Source organism: Camarhynchus parvulus, chromosome 28 (assembly GCF_901933205.1).
Source record: "Camarhynchus parvulus chromosome 28, STF_HiC, whole genome shotgun sequence".
Taxonomy (NCBI): domain Eukaryota; kingdom Metazoa; phylum Chordata; class Aves; order Passeriformes; family Thraupidae; genus Camarhynchus; species Camarhynchus parvulus.
In genome coordinates this window covers 3,195,376-3,218,789 of record NC_044598.1, presented here as the reverse complement: position 1 = coordinate 3,218,789, position 23,414 = coordinate 3,195,376, and the positions used below count along the sequence as shown (strand labels likewise).

Below are 23,414 nucleotides of genomic sequence, written 5' to 3'. Positions count from 1 at the left end.
TGGAGTCAGACATTACATCCTCAGCACTCCAGCAAAACTGGGCACACATAGAGGACTTTATTTGCTCTTCCATAGCTTTTGGAATATGGAAAATGAGACTAGTTAAATATCAAGCTCCAGAATTTTCATATTGCACACTCAGAGAAAATAACAGAAGTTTCAAAACAGGCAGTGAAGGCCTACAGAACATGAGCACCAGAACTTCCCTCAGGAAGCAATGGATGTTGCTTAGGCTCAGAAGATTTGGAGCTCCCTGACAAGAGAACATGAAGCTCTTCTGCTGAAGTGACAATCCCTCAAATGCTCGACAAGACAAACTTCCCACTAAGATACAGAAGCAAAATACCAGATTTTCTTAATGCTGTAAATACCCACAGGAAAAAGCTAATGATAAGGTAATAAAGTAAAAAAATGATAAAGTAAAAATAAGAATCACACAGAAAATTATATAAGTTTTATGTTTAACAAAGGACAAAGAGCACCTCTCATGGTCTGGATGATGATGATGATGATAAATGCATTATTTTTAAGTAGGTGGAATTCAGTCTGCCCAGCACAGTGCACACCGTGTTACAGAACTGAAATGCCATTTTCCACAGACAAAAAAGCCTTTATTTAAAAAGATATAGAGATCTCCCTGAGGGCCCTCAGGCTGCAAGAGATACAGGAAATGGGTCATTCAAGGATTAAGCTTATTTGGAAAAATGGCATTAGAAAAAAAAAGAAGACAATGTAACTATTTACTCTGGCCAGCCTGGATAACCAATTCTGTCCTAAGTTACAAAACAGGGACCTCAACATCATGTTTACACACAAAGTTTGGATGTTAGGTAATTTTATTTTCTTTAAAATGCATGCCTAAAGTTGTTGACAAAGTACCACATACTAGAGAATGAGTCCTTTCAGCAGTGACCTGAGAACCACACTTCTGCACAAAGCAGAAATAAAACAAGTCTGGAGCAAAACCCAGTCCAGGACAGGATTTGCTGGCTCCTGCAGCACTCAGAGAGCTCTGTCAGGTGACACCACCTGCAAACCAGTCAATCCACACATGCCAGTAACAGCAGGACTTCAGCACCACTGCCAGGATCACAGCTGTACCCCCTAAATGCAGCTGGGTGGGAGAAGCAGCAAAGACTGGTTATTAAACACTTACAGACTGCTAAAAATAAGAGAAGCTGTTTCCCAACCATTTAAACAAAAACACCCAAATCCTACCCCTCACCTACAGACTTGCAATACCAAAGTTCACAGTTTTAGCTGACTTCTGTCTGGGATCACCTGAATGTTATCTTAGTTTTTGCAGTCAAGCAGAAACTTAGTGCCAGCCCTCTGAAGAAAGACCCCATTAGTACAAGAACAAGCAATAGTGAAAGAAGAAATGTTAAAAATAAAGACTTTCATAAATATTCAAGCAATTGCAGAGTAAAGGCTAAGTTTGCATAATACACAAACAATTGATAAAAATAGGTTACACTTCAGCCACTCTCATTTCTTACCTGCTCCAATTTGAAAATGTGCTGATTGAAATAATACTGAAGTTGCTCATTTGCATAATTTATACAGAATTGCTCAAAACTGTTGGTTTCAAAATCTTCAAATCCAAAAATATCAAGTACACCAATGGACAGACACTAAAAGAAGATGTGGAAATCTAGTTACCAAGCTGTCATCCAGTGCCTTAACCCCCAACAGATAAACAGCCCAGAAAGCACTGCAGTCTGTGCTGAAAAATTTTAAATATTTAATAGTTCTGTCTACTGTGAAAACAGAGATGATTAAAGATTACCAGGAAATTTACCACGGGCTTGAGAAGTATCAAAATGTATCCCAGATATCACAATATATCATCTCTAGGATTGACTGTTAGGTCCAAACACACAACTGCCTGCAAAGACTTGGTTTTGTGGGGGACTTACTGTAACAGATTCCTCCATGTCCTTCTTGTTGAGGAGTGCATGATTGATTCTCAGAACAATCCAATCAAACAGAGCACTGTACAAGGACTTGGCCATGGAATCTCGAGCTGTTATTGCCTGCAGATCAAACAATTTTCAGGACTTTGTTTAAAAAATAATTGTTTCCGTTTCAAACCAGAGATTAATAAAACCACAATTTGCCTTTAATTCAAACTTCTAACTTTCCAACCATCCCTCACAAAATGTGAAAGTGTACCATAACAGCTTTTTTAATCCAAAAAAGCAAACTTCAGTTATTTAAAATCACCCTAAAGTGCTTTTTTACTCACCTCATTGAGACTATATGGCAAAATAAGCTTATCATTAGCAGTCACAGTTTTTCTTTTTGTTAGCACTTCTACCAGGATTTCACGTTTAACCTTCAAAACAAAGAGAACAAGAGCTGCTGTCACCATCCTGAACAAGTTATTTGACTGCAGCAGTGGACATGCAACTTCTCCAGAGAAGCTCTTTGACAACAGCCACATTTATCATCCATCAGTAGCTTTACAAGTCCTACAACTTGTTTAAATTATCCTGTTTACATTCATTCATTCAGATGTTTCCCTGTGGTGGCAAAGAACACACCTACACTGAATGTATTCTTGCTCATCTCTGTGATTGGTGAGTCAACAGATTCTATTTCTGTGCTGTAGGTTATATTCCATCTCTAACCCCAATAATCTCACTAATTTCATGTTTCCCCTCCCACAGGATCAATTTTGTCGATCACAAAGGAGATTTAGATACAGCAGTTGGGATAGCTGAGTGAAATGCTGAGGTAGAACATGACAAACAGGTGTATTAAATAATTAATACTAAAGAGAATTAGCATTAATAGCATTAATTAATTAATGCTAAAGAGAAATACTCTACTTTCAACAGCTGGGAAAGAATGTCCAACACTTCAGGAGGTCCCACATCCAATCCTTCATCTCGACCTGTGGCTTTCTTCTTGTATGTGACATTGCCCAAATACAGAATAGCTGAAAGGACTGAAAAGATCCTGAGGAAGAAAAATTGAATTATGTCAGGATTTTTCTTAAAAGAGTTCAGTATGACAGGTTAGCAGAGCTAATTCTGCCTCAAGAATTAGTCTGTAAGCTCTCAAACACTCAGCTCTCCTCATTCCCTACAGAACTACTTTGATCCCAACTGCTCATTGCAATAACCCATGAGCAATAACAGTAACAAAAGCAAACTGCTCATTGCAAGCCATGAACAATAAATGCCAGTAACAAAAGCTAACAGAGTTGCACTTACTGTTTCTTTGTTGCTGAAAGGAAGCCAACCATCTCCATGGCTTGTTTTAATCTCTCAAATTCATGTCGGAGATCTTCCCCATCTTCAATTTTCAAGTTATGCTGCAAAGACAAATCAAAAAAAAAAGGCAAAGAGTGAAACCCAAACATCACAAAAATCCCAGCATAATCTATTTTCCTTCCTTTCATCTTTGACCAAGACACAGACAACCCTTATCAATGCATTGGTACATCACAGATTACCTGGTTGAGGTAGAAATAATCTTCAGGTTGCTTGAGGTGAAATTCTTTACGCTCTTCCTCATTGACTCCAAGTAGCAAATAATAAAACACGTGGTAGTTCCTGCAAAGTCAGTGCATTTTTCTCATGAAAATAGAGTGGATTTTCTTTTATTCTGTATAATTCAAATGCTCTTAAACTGCTGAATTGATTTTAACTCTCTTGGAAAACTGTATTTCTCACTTACCTTTCATCTTTTTCTTGAGAAACCAGACGAGATTTTTCAAGCAGGTATTTTTCAACCACAGCCCTAAGGAGCCACAGAAAATGAAATAAGCATGAGGGCAAAAAGAAAAGAACTCCAAAAACATCAGACAGCAACAGCCAAGAGAGTTCAAATACTGAGATCTGCACTAAAATGTGCAAGAGAAGAGCCCAGACACAACTTTAAATCTAAACCAAGAATTTCAGTAGGCTCTATATTGTGACTGGAACAAAGAAATACCCAAGGAACACCTCTCTGTAGTGCTTGGGTTTGGTGCAAATAACTTAAAACAGGCAGACCAAGCAAGGAAAGTGCTGAAACAAGACCCCCAGAGTGGTACCAATGTGCTATCCTGAAAGATTTAAACTTGTCTGACAAGGCAGGCCAAGGCAAGACCCCAGAAATATCCCAGATATCTGCCTGATTCTCATCCCAATAAATCTGCTGGATTTTTATGTCAGTGAAGACATCAGCCCAGAATGGAAGGCAGCCAGCAAACCCCCTAGAGGGTGACAAAGTAACCTAAACAAGAATTCCAAGTCCTTGACAAGGGGCACAAGGATTGAGGACAAAGTTTGAGCACCTTTTCCTCAGGCTGAAGACAAAACAAATGTATTCAAATTGTACCAATCTGCTGAGTTAGTGTGACTGGGTCTGAAAATATGTTAAATTTGTTCAGAATAACACTCAAGGCACATGTGGCACAGAGTTCCCAGTCACTCAAATGAATGCAAATTAGAAGAAATCCAAAGAAAAGAAACACTGGAGCACCAAGGTCAGGGATTGCTCATGACACTCAGAACCAGCAAATGTAGGCATTAAATATCTCATGTTTTAAGACCTTCAGATATAAGCACACACATTTGGTTAAATAATTTTATAGCTTTCTTTATCTCTCTAGCTGATGTTTAAACTGTTTCTTTAAAATGGCTTCCTCAAATCTATTTCACTTCTCTCCACTCCTCTTAAAAATTCAGATCTTCTGTTTTTAAAAGCAAAATGGAGAGGGCAGGGAGGGTTATGCAAAAGCTTTCATTTACCATGAAGGTAAAATACAGCAGCAGATCCTTACCATGAGCAAGCTGTACAGCAAAGTCAGAATATTCCAAGTCAGAATATTCAAAATCAGAATATTGAGCATCACCTGACAATTCCACACAGCTCAGTTCACAGAATTTTCAACTCCACAGCACCAAGCTATTTTCATATGAGCAGAGCTGCAACGAGGCAGCATTTTATGTCCAACAGAGGCTTCCCAGTTCCTAAAAGCCCAGAGATCACCCCCAGAACCAGCTCACCCTGTACTTACCCCCTGACAATCCCATTCTCTAAATAGTTGACTTGAATGAACTTCCCAAAACGACTGGAGTTATTGTTATGTGCTGTTTTTGCATTTCCAAATGCCTGCAATAAAGCAAAATGAGTTAATTTTCAATCAAACTGAATATGTCAATGCACAGCTTCCCAAGCTCTTCTGTTCATTGTTCAGATTCCTGTTGGCTTCCAGAATAAATCAGAATATTGAGGGGATTACAGCACAAAAAGAGCAAAGAGGCAGCCTAGGAAGTTCCTCACAGAACTATATATGTTTGTTATTTCACTCCTGCAGTAATATTGGTCGGACTGAGGGAAGGGAATAACACTGTTAGATATTTTCAGGAGTACAGGACAAGTAACCACAGACAGTGCAAATCAGCCTCAAGCAGTAACAAAAAATCAGGACCTCAGAGGAGACATTCAGCAGGGTGAAGACAGCACAACCACCATGAAATCACCTCTTCCATACAAAAGTCACAAACCACAACCTATTCCCCCACGTATTGCTACCATGGAAAAGAATTCACATTAAACACAACTTTTCTTCAAGGGATACAGAACATTAATATCTTATTTATAAAGTTATATATATAAGGAATTTATAGATTAAAGTTACTTATATAAGGAATTTCAAAGTTGAGTATTCAAAAAAACCAGGAAAACGACCACAGGTAATCACAGGTAGACAGTGCAAATCAGCCTCAAGCAATAACAAAAAATTGGGACCTCAGAGAAGAGATTCAGCAGGGTGAAGACAGCACAACCACCATGAAATCACCCCTTCCATACAAAAGTCATAAACCACAACCTATTCCCCCACGACCTATTTCCCTATTGCTACCACATTAAACACAACTTTTCTTCAGAGAAGAAATTTTCAAAGTTGTGTATTCAAAAAAACAGGAAAAGGATAAACAGAAAATTTTTGGTTTACAGAACAACTCATTGGGCAGCTACTCTGCTGCATAACACTGAAAAATGGAGTTTTATGATGAGGTGCTAGGAAAGAAAAAATAGATATGGCACAAACTTTAACTATGCATTTCTAATTCCTCTATCAGATCATGAGTCCTCTGACAGCTGCTAATGCACACATAAAACAAAATCCTCTGCCTGAGCCACACTTAACTACAAAGGAACTTATTACATGTAAAAGTCCATTACCATGGGAACGTCTTTATCAACTCCTAGCCATGTGTTCCAAGGGGAAGGGAAGCTTGTCACCCTTCTATCAGACAGCATCTAAAGAAGGAAACCTCCCCAAAATGCAATTACTGCTCAGGATAACTATCCCAGCATCTCCTGCCACAGATATTGCCTCTGAAAGCTCCAAGCTGTGAAGTCCTCCATGAGGAAATCCTCCTCCCTAGCAGAGAACCCTTGTGAAATGATGTGTGAAATGATTGCAGAGAGCTTTGCAATCTCTTCCTCCACACACACACGCAGACACACTCCCTGCCACATCCGGAGCACGGCGGATGTGAGTGCTCTGCACCCAGCTCAGAGCTCTGTGCATTTGTAAAAAAGAAAAAGAAAACTTGAGAGAAGCTTTACACAGTATCTGTGTGTAAATTATGAGATAAGAAAGGTTGATTTCAAAATGTTATGGAATAAGAATGATATTGTTGAGAGAGAAATGGAAATAAGTTTTAGAGGATGATTTTGTAAAAAATATTAGATATTTTAGAAAAATAGAATTATGAAAAGTGTATTAGGATTTATGAGGGGTAATTTTTTTGAGAGTATTCAATCTTTTCTGTTCAAGAGGTTATTGATTTATTTAAATGGGCTGATTGGTTTTTATGATAACTTCACAGTGGTAGGAGTTGTTGTCATTTCTATTAAAAACTTTTATCTTCACTCCTTACTGAGACAACATGTCTTTTTCTACAAATCCATTTTCCACATGTGAGCACCCAGCCATGGTGTACACATCCAAATATTCCTATGTCCATGGAAAACATTGGCTTTATCATTATCTGCCTGTTGAAAGTCTTCCCTTCTCTTCTGGTTTTGTGTTTTTTCCAAAGTACCTTAAGGGTTTCAGCAGTGCTGCAGTGGAACTTTTGGGCCAGACCAAAATTTAATTCCAGACCAGGCTCTCCAAACTCTCCCACAAGCAGATTTCTACCACTATCTGCATTCAGAGGATCTGAAAAACTTCCTATACACTGGAACAATGTCCATAATTCTCCAGACAACTGTTATTCCTGACCTAAAGGAAGAAGCTCAAGGAGTTTTTCCTGTGCAGAGTAACTGTGCTGCAAGTCCAGAAAAATCAACAGGCTCCAGTAGAGAAAGGATTTGGATCCAGAAGTGCTCACAGATGGCTGAAGGGAGAGGATTTGCATCCAGAAGTGCTCACAGATGGCTGAGGCTGAGCTCCAGCTCTGGATTTTCCAAGACCACAGCACACATGTCACAGTGCCAACAGTATCCCCACTCAGATTTTTCAAAGCAAGCATCGCCCAGTCACTAATATCTCTTTGCAGCATTTTTCCACCAATCTACTACCCAAATTTCCCTTTTTTAGATCCCATTTTGCATACATATGCATATTAAAAGGTGCATAAAATCCAGGTCAGCTCCGTGCAGTTGCCAGAGCAGCAGTGAAAGTGCTGTGACATCAGCACAGTGAATTGTCAGTAAATCAAACCCCTCTTCCTCTCCAGGACAGTGGCTCAGCTCCTGCTCTCTGCACAACACCATCCAACTTCCCATTCTGGGCTTTGGGAAATCTCCTGCAGTCAACTTTGCCAAGCTACAGAGTAATGGACTTGAAAAATGATCCCAGAAAACATTTTTATAAAGTTTTCCAGCTTAAGCCGCCAGTGAACTATCAGTTCACCAGTTATGTCCAAGGAGCCAAATCACAGTACAGCTAAATTTGCAACATTCTTTTTTATTAATAAATATTTTTGGCATTATAGAGTTAAGAAATCCCATAACTCAGGCTTCCTGAAAAACTTTTCTTAGTGATTACTCATGTAAGCAATGAATACAGTTTAAAACTAAAGGCTCTTATGATCTCATGTGTCTGGTATTTAGTCAAAGCACACAGCAAATTCTTAAAAGCTGATCTAATATTAACAGTTTTTAGGAAAGTTTTCATGTACCCACTTCCTCAGAACAGCCTTTAACATCTATAACTTTTTAAAGAACATTCCAAGTCAGGAAACATTCTGGGTGTTTTTTTTTTTGGTAACATTTAACTTTAATGACTGTTACCACATTCTTCAAAATACTTTGAAGAGTACAAAATAAATTCACAAGAAAATTTCAGCTAAAGATAATTAATCCTTTATATAAAGAAACCATTTACTGTTTTCCCTTGTGAGTCCATGAGAAGACAAAACCAAAAAACTCAAACTAAATCATTGCAATGCACAACACCAGCTGAATAAAACAGGGTGAGTCAAAAATAGCAGAGCAATGGTAGCAGGAATCAGAGCTGGGACAGCCTATTCTGGGAGGCAGGAAATCATCCAAGCCATCCTCTTACCTTGGAATGCAAGAGGCAGAAACTGGAGCCTGACATTTAAAATTCTTACAACAGGGATAGATATAAAAGTATGCAGAAATCACCAAATTTTATTTGTTAAAAAACAAACAAACAACAAAATCTCAACCTCCACACACGTGCTCCCAGCATGTACCTCAGGAACACAGCAAAAATCTCATTTAATTGCTTGACACTTCAATCTCTTACAACAGGGATAGAGATAAAAGTAAGCAGAAAAATCACCAAATTAAATCCTTTTATTTGTTTAAAAAAAAAACAAAAACAAAACCAACAAAACCCCAACCCCTACAGACATGCTCCCAGCACGTACCTCAGGAACACAAAAATTTCATTGAGTTGTTTCATAAGAATTGCCAAAATCTGCAAAAGCTGTTGGGAGTTTGATGTAAACGATGGCAGAGCCACCCCTGCACACAGACCCAGCTGCCAACGTGCCAAAGGACAGGGGAGACCCCAACTCCACACCCTGGCAGAGGAAAGGGCTCCTTCAGAGCTGAGCTTGACACTTCAATCTCTTACAACAGGGATAGCAGAAAAATCACCAAATTCTCCTTTTATTTGTTAAAAAAAAACAAAAACAAAACCAACAAAACCCCAATGCCTACAGACATGCTCCCAGCACGTACCTCAGGAATACAACAAAAATCTCATTTAACGGTTTCATAAGAATTGCCAAAATCTGAAGAAGCTGTGGGGAGTTTGATGTAAAGCACCCAGCTCCATGGCAGAACCACCCCTGCACACAGACCCAGCTGCCAACATGCCAAAGGACAGGGGAGACCCCAACTCCACACCCTGGCAGAGGAAAGGGCTCCTTCAGAGCTGAGCTTGGGTTAACTTCACTTAGCTTAAGTGGTCCTTACAGCCATGCTGTGAAGTATCCACTCACCAACAGGAAATTCAGGGTAATTCTGCAACTGCTCCTGCTGCTGGGGGATGTCCTGGGAACTCCCAGCAATCCCCCTGGCAGGATTGAATGAAGAACAAGTGGATTTTTCCCCAGGAGTCGTGTGCAGCAGGGAAAAGCAAGCAACACCACATTTCTACCAGAGAAACCACGCAAGCAAATGGAAACAGAGGTTCCATTCCTCCTCTGGTTAGGATTCTTAAAGCCAAGCCATGCAGATAATGGCCTCAAAACAAGACTTTCCCTGGAACAGAGCAGGCTGCACCCTCAAAGTGCATGTGCAGGCTTTTGATGCCTCAGATTTGAGCTTTTACATTTTTCAGATTCTGTGCTGCTTTAGTGGGTGGGTCTGGGCTTCATTTTATGGGATGGTGAGCTCTGTGCACAGAGCAGGGAGACAAAACAATTCCTGCTCTAGCTGGGCACCAAGGACAAATGATCCAAATCTCAGCCCAAGAGCACAAACAATGTGGGCTGGAGAGAGAAAAACAAGCAGGATGGGACTGCATGGGCTGGGGCTGGAATTGGACAATGAACTGCAATATGCAAATGGAACAGAACTGATCAAAGTGAGAGACCCCATGACCAAGTGACCATTTTGTGACCATTTTGGTTCATCTTGGGTGCAGCCCTGGCTGGGCTCTTGTGCTGCACAAGGTGCATCCATTGAGGCCTTTTAATAAATCCCTGCTTTCTTCTTTAGCTCTGTCTGGTCTCTGTTCTAGCTCAGCCTTCACTTTGATGGTAAATAGAAATGAAAACCAGAGCTGAAGCTCCACTGAGCTCCAGCCCATCTCATCCCAAAGGCACCAGCACAGTGGGCCTGTCATGAGGGAAACAGAGCTGGCAGCAAATTGCTCTGCTCTTCTGCACAGAACTCTAAAGCATAAAACTTGCTATGATTAAATTTTAGAAGTTTTTAAATCTGGTGAGCTCTAGAAAATCTGATCTGCCCCCACCTGATTGTGCTGTTAATAATAATTCTTCTTTAGAAGATCAATTAATAAAAGTTTCCTGTTGGAATTTCCATTTTATTTGGCCTTAATTCTTTCCAAAGACTGGTTCAGCACCATTGAGAAACCAGAACACATCCAGATGGGAATAAGCAATGATTTTCAAAATAATACATGAAGAATTATGACACCCCAAATATTTTCATCTGTCCCAACTCCTCTCAGCTCCCATTTCAGAGGGAAATGAACTTTCAGCACACTCAAAAAGTAACTGAAATTCTGTAATAAACAGGGGACACTAAGGGTTACAACTTAACAACAGAGAGGGAAGCTCTGCTGCCAGAAAACAAAGCTCCCATTCCCTCTGTTCTCTTACCACATGTTCTTATCCCCTAACTCAATTTTTTGCCACTTCACTAAATTAACTGCCTTGAAGAATAAGTGAGCTTTAAGTTTCCAAAATAAATTCAGAGTCTTAGATAGCATGCTGTGCATTTATAGCTGAAAGATGCAGTTAAGCCATTTTTCCCTGATAAAAGGAAAATATAATTTTATTGGAAACTTCTTCAGTGTGTATGGAAAGGTTTGTCTTGTTTGAGACTATAAAATAAACAAAGGTTTGATTCATTATTCCCAATTTGACCCAAATAATAGTTCCCCAAGGTTTGATTCACTATTCCAAATTTGACCCAAATAGTTGCCAAGTGTAAATTTCTTCTTAGGATTTCAATCATAAGTAACTTGAATTTAGTCAATACAGGAAGACAAAGCTTCAAGTCAGGGAACTGTATTTTAATCACTAAATTTAGAAAAGGTTGAAAACGTTAGGAGTATCTTAAAACAGAGCTTATATTTATCTTCCCACCAGTTTTAAAGAAACTGGAGATGATCTCCCTTAGCCAGGAGATACAATTAAAACAAAGAAGAAAACAACAAACCATGATGTGAGAGCAATTCTTATACAGGAGAGGCAACTGAGAGCAGCACAAAGCTGAGCTTTAGGCACCACTGTCCAGGGAAGCAGCCTCACTTCCTGATCCTTTATCTCTGCAAAGGTGCAAGCAGTGCCAAACATAATCAGAATTATTGCAGCTGATCTCTGCTTGTGAGCTCCCTTAAAGGAACCTTTTAAACAGCTCCAAGGGGCGCTGGGATGGAGCAGGAAGTGTCAGAGCTGCCTCATGACCACGCTCCTCTCCCAGCCCATGTGACAGCACTTGTGCTGATACCGTGGTTAATTTTTAACTCCATTGTCTCAGCATCAGGGCTTTCATCTCTCAGATGTTTGACAAGGCAACATCAAGCAACATTTAACATCAAATCTTTCATGGTCCAGCTGTAACTCCATTCTTCAGTCTAGAAATTGTAATCAAGGAACAAAAACATTAACAATAGTTTATCTGTAAACTGTTCAGAGATTTGAACTCAGATTAATCAGCCAACTCAGAAACAGGATTCAGTAAGAAATGTTTCTGTTCCTAAAGCATGAAAAGATAAAATCATAAATCCACCTCCATAACACCCTAATTGTGCTCACCCCCCTGTGTTAGAAACAGCTGCTTTAACCCTATGAACTTTCACACAAGGTCACCCTACAAACAGCCCCTTTTTTACTTAGGTAGCAGAAAAATAAGAGATAACTAAAATGAGGAAGTTCTGACCCAGAATGCAACCCACTTCTACATCATGGAAGTTTTTAGTCAAAAACACATTTTCAACTTTGATGACGATTCAGAATAAAACTTCAAAGTTAAACAAAGCATTCTCAAATAGTCTGGGCACACTAAAATTGTTTGTGAAAAAAATCCCCAGAAACATTCATTTAAGAAAAACTCCCTTGTAGCACTTTAGTTCCCTTCAGTAAAAACCCAAAATGAGTCACCAGGGATGGATTTAGAAGTGACCAGCTCTAAGAGGAGCCTGCAGTCAGTTTAACTTCCACAAAGCAATGTAAGCTTTCTGTGCATTCCTCCCCAGGACCAAGAGCTGACTTTTTTAAAAAATTATGCTTAGTGACTAAAATTGGGAAACATGGAAGCTTCATTGTCAGCTGAATCAGCCCTGATGCAACAAAACAGGAGAACTGGATTTTACCTCTTATGTTCTCAGCCTACGTTTTAGATGCACACTGATTTTACATGAACATCTCTTCAATTCCAAAAAACTATTTTCTCATTAAAAGTATTACTAAATGCTCAGTGGAAGTCTGAAGAAATTGTGGTATTTAAGACAACCAGTCTTAGCATAGAGAAACACAAATATCTCTTTATGATCATGCCCACAACAGCCTGTGACTCCAATAAAGTCATGAATTTTAGTTCTGAGCCCAGGAATATGTGCATTTGTCACTCAGCAGACAAACAGGTACACAGGACCTAAAATCTCTGCCTGGTTTGACACAGCTGTACTAGGTCTGTAGACAAGGATATGAAAGACTTAAATTTATCAAAGGCAAAGATATCAGCTGATGAAGCAGGGCTTTCCACTGTGACCCCTTCCTGTTTTCTGTTTAGAACTGCAAACTTGAACTCCAGCAACCAAAAAGCCTCAATTTTACTTCTTCTTTCAAGCAGCTGAAAGCAACACAAAAAAGAACTTGCATATATTCCTCATTCTTTACAGAAGAGCTTTAAGAAAATATTGAACTTTTTTTTATGAAGGAGTTACTACATTTGAAACTAAACCTAAATATTACAATAATGGTGTTGAAGTTCTTTGCTGTTGAAGATTTTGTTATGGGTGAGCATTACATCCACCCACACTTCTGGGGTTATTGCTTTAAGAGAGTAAAAGGGCCTAACAGATCAGTTTATTCTGACATTACCTAATGCAGGACCAGCTGTACCCCCTCCTTCTCACATGTTTAGTTTTGCTTTCTGTTGGAAATGCTGTAAGAATTAAAAGCCAAAACAGACTCCTACTTTCTCCCCAACTCAAAATGTTGCTGTCATCCACAAACAGCTGTAGAAATAACTCCCTCAAAAAGTGAGTTCAGTAAAATGCTCACACACAAAGGCAGGATCACACCAAGCACTTGATGCTTCAGTGGAACAATATGTATGAAATTTTGCTTATGATTTGATTCAAATGCCATCAAAACTTTCAGATGGAAAACACAGGTAACCTCTGCCCCAGAATATTGGTGTTCAGTGGTGCAAAGTTAAGTCAAATACAAATTACAAGCAACAGGAAGTCAAGTGAACAGAACAAGGAAAATCAAATAGAAGCATGGGGTAACACTGCCAAGCACCACTGCAGCCCAGTGACATTTAAACCAAGCCTAAACCAGTGACATTTTAAGCCTAAAGTAGGTGACTCAGAAGTAGTTTTCAACAGCAGCTATTTGACTTTTTTAAAAAACAATTTGCACAGAAGGCAACTTGAGCACGAATTTACCTCCAGAACTGGTCCAGCTCCCAGAATGGTTCTCTCCACACCACTGGCGTACCCTTTCTGGCTCAGTGCAGTGAGGCAGTGAATTAAGAAGTTTGTGCTTTGGGTTTTCCCAGACCCACTTTCACCTGATATAACGATGCACTGATTAACATGTTTTTTAAGCATTGTGTGATAGGCCACATCAGCAATGGCAAAAATATGAGGCTCCAACTTCCCAAGCTGATGGTTCTCATACATCTTGACATACTTGGGGTTATAAATGGGCAGGAACTTGAAGGGGTTAATTGCAATCAGGATACTTCCTGCATAAGTGTAGATTCTGTGCTTTAGGAAGCGGCACTTGAGATTCTCCAGGAGCGTTGTCTCGGTCAGGTTGGGCAGATTGCAAAGGTCATCAAAGTCCTCCTGGTGCCAAGGCAGAAAACCCCTCTCCACCAGGCGCCGGGCATCTGTCTCCTTGGAGAGCAGCTGCATCTGCACATACTTGATGGAGCCATCAGTGTTCCTCTCCTGCAGCAGGAAGTAGTAGCCATCCTTCTGAGGGTGCTCGTCCTGAGCGCGCCGCGGCCAAAGCAAAACCCTGTGCACGGGAGAATCGTTGATGTCAAGTATCCATTCTTCTCCACCTGATTCTTTCACCTCCACAAGGACATAATGTTTGGAGACATCCAAGTTTAAGATGTTAATCACATCCTTGATGACATCTGATGATGTACTGTCCTTAGTTGCTGTCACTTTGCAGCAGGGAGCGCTTTCTGTTGAGAGTTGGGGGTAAATATGAAGATTATAGGCTGCCTTTGCCTGGCAAACTGCACTGTCAGCATCTTTTAAACTCATTCTGTCCCCAGATGGGCTTCAGTCTTCCACCCCTGCTTAATATGCAGTGGCCATTGTCTGAAAAAAAAAAAAAAAATTGAAAAAATCAGGTGTTAAAAAGTGTGTACAACATGTATTAGGGCAAGGTGTTATTTTCTGCAGGATGAGAATACAGTTGTTACATAGTGCATTTGTTCTTAATAACTTATTACCAGTGATATTATTTCTAACAGCCTGTTTGGGATATCCTATGGAGTGCAGAGCTGCCACAGCACTGAGCCTCCTTTCCTTTTTCCTTCTACTCCCATGCCATCCCTTCCACCCTGTCATGGCACACAAGAATTCACACAAACAAGCAAAAATGCAAAACAATCCAGGATCAATGTCCAAACTAAAACTCCCTTATTTCCCCAGGTTAGTTTTAGCCCAGATGCTTTCCTTGACCTGGTCCACATAAACATTTATCCACCCTCCCACAGAAACTCTTCCTTAAAGCTGCACCAGCAGTTTTAGGCAGAAACTGGGTTTGGTCACTTTTTAATTCAACAGTTTAGAGCAGCTATGAGTTATGGCAGAGGATCAGTGCACACACAAGGAGGAAAATGGTTCTGACACTGAGACCCACTTTTTTTCCCCTTATTTTCCCTAACTGAGCTCTTTCCATGAGAAGTACAAGACAGGTAGAGCATGTACCCCCCTGAGCTCTCAGGAAGCAGGGCCCCCCCAGCAGCCTGGAGCAGACACTGCTGGCAGCCCCCTCCTAACACCACAGGGATCTCCTCGGCACAGGTCACTCACACAGCCAAGAGACTGCTCATTCCACTTGAGAGAACCACATCCTTGCTACAGAGGGGTTGAACATGACTTTTATCTTCCATTTTAGGCAACAAAGTAAAGTTAAGTCTTATTGCAGCTGCTTTTCAGCAGTAAACAAGATCCTAAATAACCCACTTCATTCAGAAGCCTTGGTACCCATCACATCAACTCCTTCCTCACTGGGTTCAGGAACCTCATTCACACATCTCCAAAAATCATTCATCACCATGGCTTTTTCCTCCCTTCAGCCTTGGTGCAGGCCAGACAGTAACCCAGTCTATCACCAACCTCAGAAGCCACCTCTTCCTCACTGCCAAGTTAAAAGTCTCCAGACTCTGTCACATCTGTGCCTTCACCAGTGATTTTCCTCTCATGTGCACTTTGGTGCCCCCAGGTCAGCAGGACTAAGTTTGCCCATGGTGCTTTAGCTCCACAGTTCCTTTGCTTATCAAGGGGTACTGAAGGAGAAGGATAATGAAATACCCCTTTGTTTTAGCAGCCTGTAAAACTGCATTCTGAGAATAGCAGTTCAATTTTTGTTTCAAGAACAAAGTGTTCTAATTATACACTGACATGCCAAATACATTAAAAAAAAAAAAGGAAAGAGGCAGAGAAATGCCAAAGAAGTTACTTTTTGCCACTGCAGAGGAACTTGCACAAGGCCACAGAGAGTAATCATTTCAAATTAAAATCAGTAGAGTTGGAGGCTTTTAGCTGCCACTTCCAGTGCAGTAATGAATCACTTCACAAAACATATGACATAGCTGTGGCTCATGAGCAGCCTCTGAGGAGGGAGCTGTGCTTTCAGGGACTCTGCAGACAGCTTACAGCAGACACTGCCACACAAGCTGGATCATTTGTAGTGGCTACTCATCAAAAGGAAGGCTGAATAAGGCACAGATGGCAAGACAAACCACAATACATCTCTGATCAAACTGTATGATCCACCCAAAAATGTTTTTCCTCATTAAATGTCATTCTCTGTTCATTAAGGAGGGCTGGTTCCAAGAACCAGGCCATCCAAAGGCTGCAGCCGTGAGCTCCAAGCGCCCTCTCCATTTCCTGCAATTACCACTGACCACTAAAGAAGTCTGAAGCACCTTTGAAGTAATTAAGCAAGTGTTAAGCATTCTTAATATATAAAAGCTCAAACCTTGACACAGAGTAGAATGTACAGATTTTCTGTCTGCGCTCATGGGGAAGATCCACCTGAGCACAGACAGAAAAACAGAACAGTACCATTTTCCTCTGCAGCTACTGAGCCAGTCCAAGGGACACAGCCTTTTGCAGACTTCCTTTTTTCACTCCCCAGCAATTCATTTCAGACACACAGTCTGCTGAGTTAGAGGAAGTCCCCTCAGTAAGCATTTTGGCCAAAACAGCTCCCTAAAAAACGTTGTACCAGCTTTTTGCCAACACAGAAGAGCTGAACCTCAGTGCTGACCTGTGACTTTACTAACACACATTTCCTAACCTTGTCTCATGTCAGCCACCAAAATTTGGGACATTGCTCAAGATCCCAGCTCACACTTCTCAAAGGGGAAATCAGAGTGCAGATGCCACTTCTCTACCAGTGACAAACCCAAGGCCATCAGAGCCAGTAGGGTCTGCTCAAGTGGGTATGACTGGAAAAGTCAATTTTTCCATCTGAAATACATTGCAAAGGTTTGAGGAAAACCTGCTGGTCCCTACTACTTGTGATTTTCTTAGAAAGGATATCAAATTTATTTGATGACAACACTGCTCTGAAAGAGACAAACCTCTGGCTTCCCACTAAACAATTTTTCAAGACACATATTAGAACATAAAAGCAGAAAAGTATTCACTGGACAGGTTATAAATTGGTTACCTAATGAGTCCCAGTATTCAACTAAGGACAGGTGTCTTCAAGCAGTTGGAGGGTGAGTTCCTAGTGAAGTTGGGTTCTTGGCATCAAAGTAAACATTTTCATGATGGTTCTAAAAAAAAGAGAAAAGAGTTATGATAAAGAACATATCATATATGGAGAAGACAGCAAGTGAACAAGAAGTGAAATCAATTATATAGTTCAGTAATATAGAAGCAAGAAAACAACTGCTTAACAAATTTCTGCTGAGTTTAGAGATCTATAAAACTTCAACTTTATCCAAGAACCAACCTATATCAGAGGGATGGAAGGGGAGCTATCCTGAAATAGGTTTGAAAGCATAGCAAGGAATTATTTGAACATGGTATTCTACCATAGCATCACAAGCATGACAGTGAATGCAATCTCCAGATAAACATAAATTAATATTTTGTTAGGCAGCCATATCACCCTTGTACTCAGAAGATATGACCAACACAGCATCTAGAATAAATACAAATTGCAATTAAAGAGCTAAGGGCAGCAGCAACAAGAAAATATCCCCTTTACAGGCAAAGACTCTGCAAGCTTTGTCTGCAAGGAGCACACAGAGGACTCTGTTATCAGGGCAGTCCTTGCACAGGACCTGCAGTTGGGTACAATCACCAGGCTGGAGGACAAAGCCACAACACAGGGCAGAGGCTGCAATTCACAGCTAAACAAACTCAGGCAAACAGGAGACATCAACATCAGCAGAAGGTTAAACTGCAAAAATTTAACTGACACCAATGAGGCCTGGTTGCCAAACCTCTTTATAGAAAATCAGCCAGCCCCCAGTAACCAAGTTAATTAGAAGAGTTAATTAGGTACCACCCTCTTGTTTCTGTCAAGAGCAGTCTGAAGAGATGCTTGCAATGATTCCTTCTCATTTTATGATCAATTATTTAGACAATTTTAAGCAATTGAAATATTTATTCAATGTGATTTAGCTGGTCAAGGAAGAACAAGCCTGAATTCAGGTGCAGAGAATACTGGCAGTAAAGGGAGAAATACAAGAAAGAAAGTAATCCTGAAACCCTACACATCAGCAGGCAAACCCTGCAGCCCAACCACCACTGCTGGCTTCTGTCTGGAGGTGGAAATTCTGCAGTTACCTCAAGTTCTTTCAATACGTTTTCTTATAAGAAATCCCTTCTCAATACACAGAAGAGGAAAAAATCCGTAAATTTACTTTTTGCTCAGATAATTTTAGTAACAAAACCAAAAAAATCCAATTCTAAATGGTAATTTTGATGGTATTTTGTAAAGGTTTTCCAGACTCCATTAAGCCAATTAATTTTTTAATAGGCATTAAAGCCAACAGTGTCCACTTGGTAACAGAGCAGAACTCCAGCACAGAGCTTTGCCCCAATCAGTGCAGGGTCTCTCTTTAGTTTAAATAAGGCCATAATTTGAAGCCACATATTTAGTCAATGAATCATGGTGAAGCTAAAAAGGGAAAGCTACCATTACAGCAAAATTGTTGAGGATGAACTGCATAATATTCCAGTTCATCACATTTTCATGTGCATTTCCACTGCTGCATTCCTCAGAGGGAAAGATTCCAGCTTCTCCCACTGCTCACCGAGCAGTTCTCACCACAAAAGTAGAAATGTACCACAGGTACTTGGCCTCTGATATTCAACACCAGTACTGCCAGTGACCATCCCCAAAAAAGACCAATCTGTCCAGTCAAATTGAAAACACTTAGCAATTTCAAAAAATATTCAGCTACTACCGACCTTGATTTCCACAGCAAAGGATTTCCAGCAAATCAGGCTATAGAGACACTTTAAAATTTCCACAATTAACTGTGCAATTAACAGGAAAGGTAAAGATCCTTGTCCTACCTCATGTCATAAGTACAGGTTGATTTTAATTTTTGATTTAATTTTTTTCAGTATTCCAGGCATTTGTAGATTACCTGAAAATCACTTCAGGTTCTAGTCACACTTCAATGTTTTCCTTGGTTACAAAAATTCAGCTGGACTAAACAACTTTAGATCCTTGCTTTTCTTTAACTAAAAGCTCTTGGATTTTCTGCTCCAAAAGGAGGAGTTCTGAATGGACCACACAAAAATTACAACACTTTTGTTACTACTCTTTGCAATCAACCCTGCAGGGAAGTTACTGCCTCAGAGTGCCTGACAAAGGAGAAGCTGGGCTGCAATTCAGTGTAACACAGGAAGAAGTCAAAGAAATCCCTTTTGGTACAGGCAGTTCCTCCTCAGTTACCTGCTCCTGGGGCCCTGATCCCAATCCCCACCCTAAACCAGCCACTTCCTCTGAATGACTCAAATGCAAAATCTCACCTCAAAACACAGACACCTTATCAGGCTTTACAGTGATGTTACCTATAAAAGTGTGATGTCACAGAGTTACAGATGCACATGAGAGCATGATTCAGAAAAGGTGGCCCAGCTGAGGAATCAAGGCAAAACAACTAAAAGGCTCAGAGGTAAAGAATGCAAGCCAAAAGAACTTTGGGGGCCATTCTACTACCTTTTGTAGTTTTCTTAATTTTTTCCTTAACAGGACTACAGGTGTCAACAAAGGAAATAAAAGTTTCATTGCTCTAATGTTGCATTTACACTGATGAGAAATTTTTTGAAGAAACTTTAGGCTGAACTTTTGGGTGAACAGAATGTACACATGTCCAAAATAGCTTTAAAAACACTTTTATTGTTTAGTATCAATGGTCTCTATAGAAAGGGCAGATTTTTCTGGAATCTGCATTGAGTTTCATTTGGTAATCAGAGACACACAACACAATAAAGCCTTGATAAAAGCAACTCCACAAGCCATGCTTAAGTCACTTGATACACCAAGAAAACACAATATTCTACAGACAAAACCTTTGAATTTTCATTTTGGGAAATAAAGACATTCCTATCCTTCCTATTAGAAAAATAAATCCTTATCAGCATCTCAGGCTTTGCTTCTCCTTGATATTAGCATAAACAGGCCTTGTTTCTTAGAAATGTGATAAACACCTTCAGCCTTCAAATTCCCAAAAAAAAACTGAGCCAAAACATTCTGTTGAATCAGAGTCTTTCTCTCTTTTTCCTTGACTGTTCAGATAGCCAATACTGAACAATACTGTTGCATTTTTTAGGAATTCTTCCTTTTTAAAAGCCTAGGATATGCAAATCCTGCCCTTTGACCTTGGAGCTGAGGAAAGGCCATATTTAGCCTCAGTGTGCATGTGAGTCAAACCCGTTATTCATGCACAGGATTATTCAAGAGGTCTAATGTTTGAATCACTGTGGGTCAGAAAACTGCCTGCACAGAGTATTCCTTCCTAGGTGAACCTCCTTTAAATCTTTCATCAGCTGTGTTAATTCTTTCTAAATTATTCAGTTCCATGGGCGTTTTGAGTTCCACAGAAAAGCCCAGACCTGGGAGTCCTCCCACTGGGAATGGACAGTTTGTGCAGGCAGCTGTCACTGCAGGAGCTGCAACATTCAACTTGTGAAAAAGCTTTTTGTTGAGACAAATGTTCAAGCACAGTAACAAAGAAAGAAAAAAAAAAGTCCCAAACTGTACAGTTCTACAAAACATTTTGCATTACTGCAGTAACTCCCGAGTTTTATGTGAAAGATTGAGGAAGTGGCCTCAGATGCATCATCCTGAAAAGCACAGTGTGATTGCACTTCAGATGTAGGGCAGGCAGAAAACCCCATAGCAGTGCAAAGACAAAAAAACCCAAGCTGAACTATTCTCTAAAAAAAGCCACATTGAATCTTGGAGCTAATATAAATATGCATTAAAAGCTCCCCAAGCTGCTTCCCCTACATTAAATGGATTTGTTCCTGACAAGATCCTGAGTTAAAGTCACCCAGGGCTCACTAAAACTCGCTGGGTGTGACACCAACATCCTAAACCGGAATGCAAGGTTACCCCACGCTGTTACTTTAGGGCAAGTTCTTCAGCCCTGGATTCCAGCTAACAGGCCTGGAAATCAAAGAGCTCCTAATTACCCATGACAAACTTATTTGCAAACAGCTTGGCAGACGCACCGATACCGATCCACCTCTAGGAGCACCGTGGGAGGATGCTGATGACATCTTTGAAAGGCTAATTGCATCTGCCAGGAGCTTGAGATCATCTCCAGCCCTTTGCTCCACTGCCACCCTTTTCCAGAAGGTGAAATCAAAGAATGCTGAGCTCATTTGCATCCAAAGTGCTTGTCGCTTTTCACAAACGAGAATTGCAAATAAAGCTGGGTGAAAAAATTGCCAAAATGCTTACAGAGTAACAGAAAACAAAGCTAAAATGATAGTGGGAATTCATCTTCCACCAGGATCACACATACCTGTATCAGACCGATGGCCAGAATTGTCCTGAGTCAGGATAGTAGTCTGATACTTTTAGTCTAGAAACTTGTAACAAAGGATGTTCCGAGCTTGCAAAAGTTTTGCTTCCCAGAGATTGCAAAACTAAGCTTGCCAAAAAGACAGAGCACTATGGACATGCAGACAGCAAGGGGCACGACTCAAGTGGGCAATGACAGTCACCAGGATAAAGCACGATCTCAGCACAGCAGCAGCACCAGCTGTCAAGAGCTGCTCGAAAATAACACAAAGAAACCAAAGAACCCTGAGAGTTTTAACGAATTTTTTGAAAGATCGTGAGATATGTGTCTGAAAGATTATAGGCTGTTCATACCGAGAGCCAGAGACATCAGGAAACACTGAAAAATCACAAGCAGGGGACGGAAAAAAACAGGAGCTGGAAGCAACACCGTGCCCTGCTCAGCGGGCAGGCTCTGCCCGAGAAACTGGAGGCACAGCCGGGATCAGACACTTCCCTTCCCCTGGGCACCGCCAGCTCCCCGGGCACGGCTGACACAAAGTTTATCAGCATTACCCGTGCCCGGTACAGCCCCGGAGCCCGGCACAGCCCCCGAGCCGGGCATAGCCCCGGAGCCCGGGCATAACCCCCGGAGCCGGGCACAGCCCCGGAGCCCGGGCATAGCCCCCAGAGCTGGGCACGGCCCCCGGAGCCGGGCACAGCCCCCGGGGCCCGGGCACGGCCCCCAGGGCCGGGCACAGCCCCGGAGCCCGGGCATAGCCCCCGGAGACGGGCACGGCCCCCGGAGCCCGGGCATAGCCCCCGGAGACGGGCACGGCCCCCGGAGACGGGCACGGCCCCCGGAGCCTGGGCATAGCCCCCGGAGACGGGCACGGCCCCCGGAACAGGGCACAGCCCCCCAGAGCCGGGCACAGCCCCCCAGAGCCGGGCACAGCCCCGGAGCCCGGGCATAGCCCCCGGAGACGGGCACGGCCCCCGGAGCCCGGGCATAGCCCCCGGAGACGGGCACGGCCCCCGGAACAGGGCACAGCCCCCCAGAGCCGGGCACAGCCCCCCAGAGCCGGGCACAGCCCCGGAGCCCGGCACAGCCGAGCTCCTCAGGGCGTCCCGGGGAACCGCTCCGGCCCCGAGCTCCTCAGGGCGGCTGCCCCAGGCTGGAAGTGACCTCCAGACAGCCCCTCCGAGCTGACCCTCCTGCGCTCCCACACATCTGCCCCGAGGCACCGACCCTCACAGATCCCCTCAGAGCCGACCCCCACACGCCTCCTCAGAGCTGCCCCGGCCGCCCACAGCGCCCGGTGCGAGACCGGTCGCTGCAAGGCACGGCCACCGCAGCGCTGGGTAGCCCGTAGCGAAGAAACTGGGGGTTTGCAGAGCCGGGGGAAGAGGAGCGCGGGGCCCGTTACCTGCGCCGGTGTCGAAGCGCGGCCGCCCGGCCCGGCCCCGCCGCCGCCACAGGCCCCGCGCGCGCCACTTCCGGGTGGGGGGCCGGGGCGCGCCCATTCAGCGCCGCGCTCGCCCTGCGCACGCGCCGCCCTGCGGCAGGGCTGGGGCGGCGGGCGCGGAGCGGCAGCGCGGCCTGAGTGGAGTGGAGGGGGGAGATCCGGGGAGCACGGGTTCGAGCCCCGAGCCCGCTTCTCGCTCCCGCCGCGAGTGGGCGGCAGCAGCCAGGTGCTGTCTGTCTGTCTGTCTGTCTGTCTGTCTGTCTGAGGCAGTAGGGGTGGATTCATGTCAAAACCAAAGAACCTGGAGTCCTGCTTGGCCGGGAGCGCCCCCGCCCACTGCTGCGGCAGTTGTGGGGTG

The 23,414-nt window shown here is 42.4% G+C and overlaps 1 protein-coding gene across 3 annotated transcripts in view; it reads right to left on the bottom strand.

Annotated features, from left to right (window-relative positions):
• MYO9B (myosin IXB) overlaps positions 1 to 23,092 on the bottom strand; it is a 45,508-nt gene extending 22,416 nt beyond the window's left edge. For all 3 annotated transcript variants that reach the window (XM_030966718.1, XM_030966719.1, XM_030966720.1), the window contains exons 1-11: positions 23,018 to 23,092; positions 17,283 to 17,391; positions 13,802 to 14,695; positions 5,015 to 5,109; positions 3,688 to 3,750; positions 3,464 to 3,563; positions 3,222 to 3,322; positions 2,835 to 2,964; positions 2,249 to 2,338; positions 1,920 to 2,036; positions 1,500 to 1,634 (exon numbers count right to left, since the gene is read on the bottom strand). In XM_030966718.1, coding sequence (XP_030822578.1) covers positions 1,500 to 1,634; positions 1,920 to 2,036; positions 2,249 to 2,338; positions 2,835 to 2,964; positions 3,222 to 3,322; positions 3,464 to 3,563; positions 3,688 to 3,750; positions 5,015 to 5,109; positions 13,802 to 14,638 — 1,668 coding nt within the window. In that variant the 5' untranslated portion in view covers positions 14,639 to 14,695; positions 17,283 to 17,391; positions 23,018 to 23,092. The remainder of the gene's footprint in view (positions 1 to 1,499; positions 1,635 to 1,919; positions 2,037 to 2,248; positions 2,339 to 2,834; positions 2,965 to 3,221; positions 3,323 to 3,463; positions 3,564 to 3,687; positions 3,751 to 5,014; positions 5,110 to 13,801; positions 14,696 to 17,282; positions 17,392 to 23,017) is intronic.
• Positions 23,093 to 23,414: the final 322 nt, after the last annotated feature.